Source organism: Palaemon carinicauda, chromosome 3, assembly GCF_036898095.1.
Source record: "Palaemon carinicauda isolate YSFRI2023 chromosome 3, ASM3689809v2, whole genome shotgun sequence".
NCBI classification, from domain to species: Eukaryota; Metazoa; Arthropoda; class Malacostraca; order Decapoda; family Palaemonidae; genus Palaemon; species Palaemon carinicauda.
The window spans coordinates 107,670,806-107,675,805 of record NC_090727.1 but is presented as its reverse complement, the minus strand read 5'-3'; the positions used below and the strand labels follow the sequence as shown (position 1 = coordinate 107,675,805).

At 36.2% G+C, this 5,000-nt stretch overlaps 1 protein-coding gene across 1 annotated transcript in view; it reads left to right on the top strand.

The window, feature by feature from the left end:
- The first annotated feature begins 2,204 nt into the window (after nt 1–2,204).
- Nucleotides 2,205–5,000, top strand: part of LOC137638406 (uncharacterized) — a 3,509-nt gene continuing 713 nt past the window's right edge. Inside the window, exons 1-2 of the mRNA XM_068370456.1 lie at nt 2,205–3,820; nt 4,289–5,000. The exon at nt 4,289–5,000 is cut by the window's right edge and continues 713 nt beyond it. Coding sequence (XP_068226557.1) covers nt 2,242–3,820; nt 4,289–5,000 — 2,291 coding nt within the window. The 5' untranslated portion in view covers nt 2,205–2,241. The remainder of the gene's footprint in view (nt 3,821–4,288) is intronic.

Sequence of the window (5,000 nt, the reverse complement as noted above, 5' to 3'; positions counted from 1 at the left end):
ATATATATATATATATATATATATATACATATATATATATATATATATATATATATATATATATATATTCATATATATATATATATATATATTATATATATACATATATATATATATATATATATATATATATATATTCATATATATATATATATATATGTTATGGTTCCTGTTGTATATTTATTAAATATTTTTTATTTAGTTTTCTTTTCAGTCACTAGATGGAGTGAGTATCCTTAAAAATGTATGGTTGTTTTCAGTCACTAGATGGTGTGACTAATTAGTTGTGATTTAAGTATTGTTTGTTTGTTCCATGGTCCATGGATGACCAAATATTGTTTACTTCGACAATAAAGTTTGCTTTGTCCAGGGTGCTTCCTGGATTGGTGATTAACGGTTCTTGGATTTATTACTTGGATTTAAAAGTGTTTATTTGTATTCGGTAAGATATTATTGTTCATTTTGTTTCGAAACACCAGTGGATTTATTTAAGAGAAAGTTATGAATTTATCTATCATTATTTCTTTATATTTCTGTACATAAGTGTAGAATATACATATTGTAATTAAAAGTGGTTAAAAGTGGTTAAAAGTGATTTTATCTATTTTCCCTTTTAAATTATAAACTTTAAACTGAACCTAGTAAACTAGCACTAACTTCTAAGAATATTGTTATGATCTATAAAGTGCTATATGAAATCGTGAATTATAGATACGAATCATAACAAATGGTGACCTGGCCAGGATATTTTACACGTCGTGTATGTACAGAAATTTTCCCAATTGCCTCTTATTATCGAACATATGCGTATTTTTTAATATATTAATCGAGCGAAGTTTTGTGAAACGTGTTCTCATTTTAGTTGACTATTGATGGCTGCTCTGTATGATTGATTTTTTGCGACCAAAAAACTTTAAGTGAAGTGTAAAGTTTAATATTTAAATTTAGTTTTGAATAGTAAAAATTATTGTAGCTATGGAGCCTTTTGATTTGAGTGCATTTGTTAGTCAACCCTCTATTGGCTATTTGCGTTCGCATACGATACGTAAAGAGGACTGGTTATCTATTGCGCGTGAATATGAATTTGTTCGTGATGTCAAGAAAACGTGGCGTAAATCACAAGTCAAGCATTTTGTTATAAGTAAATTGGTTGATAATGATATATTAACTGAAGAAGCGTTTGATCTTTGTGATGAAATAAGTTCAGTGTTAGAGGTAAAGAGGTTAGAGTTGCAATATGCTGAGAGAGAAAGAGAGAAAGATAGAATAGAGAGGTCAGAACGTGAAGAACGAGACCGGAAAGAGCGGTTAGAACGTGAAGAGCGTGAATATAAGTTTAAGTTAGAACAACTTAAAATTGAACGCGAAACTGGTGGTGTAGCTCGGTTAGAAGATAGTAACACTAATGTAATTAAGTATTCAAAGATGATTCCTTCCTTTGACGAAAACTCGCCTGATGAATTTTTTGCTTTATTTGAGAAGTTGGCAGATAGTTTAGAGTTACCTAAGGTAATATGGCCAATTCTTATTCAACCTGCTTTAAAGGGTAAAGGTCGGTCTGCCTTTCTTGCTTTAACATTAGAAGAAGGTAAAGATTATGATTTTATTAAAGAATCTATCTTGCGTGTGTACGAACTCACCCCGGAATATTACCGCTTAAAGTTCCGTAAATATCGTAAATTTGACAACCAGTCGTATGTTGAATATTCCCATAATATTGTGCGTATGCATGATAAGTGGTTAAAGTCTGCTGGTGTTTCGAGCATGGATGAATATAGAGAACTAATATTAGTAGAACAATTTATAAGAGGTATACCCATTGATACGCAGAGGTATTTATTTGAGAAAGAAGTAACTACTCTTCAAAGAGCAACTGTACTTGCTGAAAATTTTAGGTTATTAAGACCTCGCTATTCAGGTAACCAATCCAGGAAGACACCAGGTAAGTCACCTCAAAACTCACCACCAACAAGTCCTTATAGATTATCTGTTAAATCTCTTGGCTCTGGTGCTAGTTAAAGTGTAACTTGTTATTCGTGTGGTGAGGTCGGTCATGTGAAAGCTAGATGTCCCAAACATTCTAGGAAGAATGAAAGAAAGAGTAAAGCAGAGGAATCTAATTTCTCTTGTTGCGATATAAATGCTGAGTCAGCTGGTGGTGTTGATGGTTTCAAACCATTCTGCTTTGACGGAGTTTTGGTTACTGGTGATGGACATAGTGAGGGTGTTGTTGTAAAGCTAATGCGGGACACCGGTTCATCACAGAGTTTAGTTGTAAGAGGGGCAGTACCTGGGTTAGAGGACTGTCTTACCAATGATAAAGTAATAGTTAGGAGCATAGGTGGTTTGACTTCTTTGCCTCGGGCTAGAGTGCATTTGGATTGTGGCATATTCAAGGGTAATATCATTGTGGGTATTGTAGAGTCTCTTCCGATTCCTGGCGTAGATGTTCTTGTTGGAAATTATGTTGCAGGTAATCTTGTGGTGCCGGACCCAGTGGTATGTGATAATCCTTTGGAAGTCAGCCCTGTTCAGCAGTTGGAGGATGTGGAACCCGAGTTGTTCCCATCTTGTGTAGTTGAACGCAGCAGAGGCCTGCGTGGTATCGTTTTGACCGAATCGGTACCTAGTATTGATGACCAGTTCAATGCTGTTGAATGTGGTGCTAGGTCTGCAGTTGAGGATGATAAGGTGAGAGATGGAGTACGTTTAGATTTAGGGACAGATTTTGACTACTCTCTCCATAGTTTGTTTAATGAAAGTGTTCAACCTGATATTCCTACTGTGGTTAGGGAGAATAGTTTTGATACTAAGAGTAGGAAAGGTTGTAATGGAAAAGTTGGAAATGTATTGACATCATCATGCAATGATGTATATAAAATTAATGTCACAGATTTGAAACATGAACAAATTAACGATGTTTCTTTACAGCCTTTGTTTAAGAATGCATTGACAGAGAAGGAGAGTTTGGCAGAATCTACAAGTTACTACTTGAAAGCTGGAGTGCTAATGAGGAAATATAGAGGAAGTACCGCAGCAGCAACTGCCTCTTGGGAAGTTAAAAAACAGTTGGTGGTTCCAGCATCTCTGAAAAATCATGTGATGAAGGTGGCCCATGAAGTCTCTACTACTCATCTTGGGATCAAGACAGCATACAGTATATTGCAATATTTTTATTGGCCTAGCCTTTTTCGTGATGTGAAGGTATTCTGCAATTGTTGCGTAACCTGTCAAAAAGTAGGTAAGCCAAACCAAGCACCTAAACCAGTTCCTTTGGTGCCTCAAGTAGTCTGTAATGTTCCTTTTGAAAAAGTTATTATTGACTGCGTTGGACCTCTACCAAAAACAAAAAGACAGCACCAATACATGTTGACTATAATGTGTTCTAGTATTAGATATCCAGATGCTATTCCTCTACGGAATATAACTACTAAGAATCTTATTCCACACCTTATCAAGGTTTTTACTCAATATGGCATACCTAAAGTTGTTCAAACCGACCGTGGTACCAATTTTACATCAAAGCTTTTTCAGGATGTTATGTTGGCTATGGGTGTTCACCATTCAATATCTACAGCTTATCATCCGCAAAGCCAGGGGGCGCTAGAGCGATTTCACCAGACTCTTAAGGAGGCTCTGACTAAATACTGCCATGAACATCAGAAGGAGTGGGATGAGGGACTACCGTTTGTGTTGTTCGCCATAAGAAATACTCAGCAAGATAGTTTGGGATATTCGCCTTCTGAACTACTTTATGGTAGGAGTGTGAGAGGACCCTTAAAGGTTTTATATGATGTCTGGCTGGAAAACCACGAATCAGGTAAAGACTTACATCAATATGCTGTCACTCTTAAAAAGCAATTAGATGAGGCTCGAGTATTTGCACATCAGAATCTGTTTAAAGCCCAAAATAGTATGAAGAAAAGGTTTGATGTTAAAACTGTAATAAGAGAATTTAAACCAGGTGATCAAATTTTAATGCTTAATCCCACTAAGAAGTCTTTAGAATGTCGTTTTGAAGGACCCTATACTGTAGTAGAGAGACGGGGCAATAATGTATATGAAATTGAAACTACTGGTAAGAGGAAAGATAGGCATCTTGTTCATGTGAATAGACTTAAGCCTTTTGTGTCAGAGAGCACCAAAGTGAAGTCAACAGTGCTTGCAGCTGTAAACGTTAAGAATGATTCAGTTATTGTTCCAGAGAATGATTTTCAAATAGGTAATGATTCTCACCTCTCCAATTCTGAAATTTTAATTAATATCTCCGCAAAATTAATGCATTTAGGTTCTCGTCAGGCTATGGATGTGGAACGTTTGCTGAAGTCTTTCAGAGATCTGTGTGGAGATGTACCAACACAAACTAATCTTTTGGAATATACTATCATTTTGAAAGAGGGAACAACCCCATGCAAGCAAGCACCTTATCGAGTATCCCCATACAAGAGAGCTATATTGAGAAAAGAAACTCGGTTTCTACTGGATAACTACTTGGCCGAAAGCTGTGACAGTCCTTGGTCTTCACCGTGTTTATTAGTACGAAAACCCGATGGATCGTTTCGACTCTGCAACGATTATAGACAGGTTAATAAACTCACTGTCACAAATGCATACCCACTGCCTAGAGTGGATGATTTGATTGATCAAGTAAGTTCTTCTAAAGTTGTTACACGTATAGACCTTCTAAAAGGATACTACCAAATTCCTTTATCTCCATCTTCAAAACCCATTACTGCATTTGTTACACCCGATGGATTGTTCCAATATAAGGTTTTACCTTTGGGCTTAAAAAATGCAGGACCAGTATTCCAGAGGGCAATGAATGATCTTCTAGAAGGACTTCCAGGAGTTGCAGTTTACTTAGATGTTATTATTTTCGCAGAGTCTTGGTCGGACCACATGAAGGGCTTGAAAGAAGTATTGCTGCGTCTGAGGAAGGCAGGTTTGACAATAAACCTGAAGAAAAGTGACTTTGGACATACCAAGATACAGTACCTTGG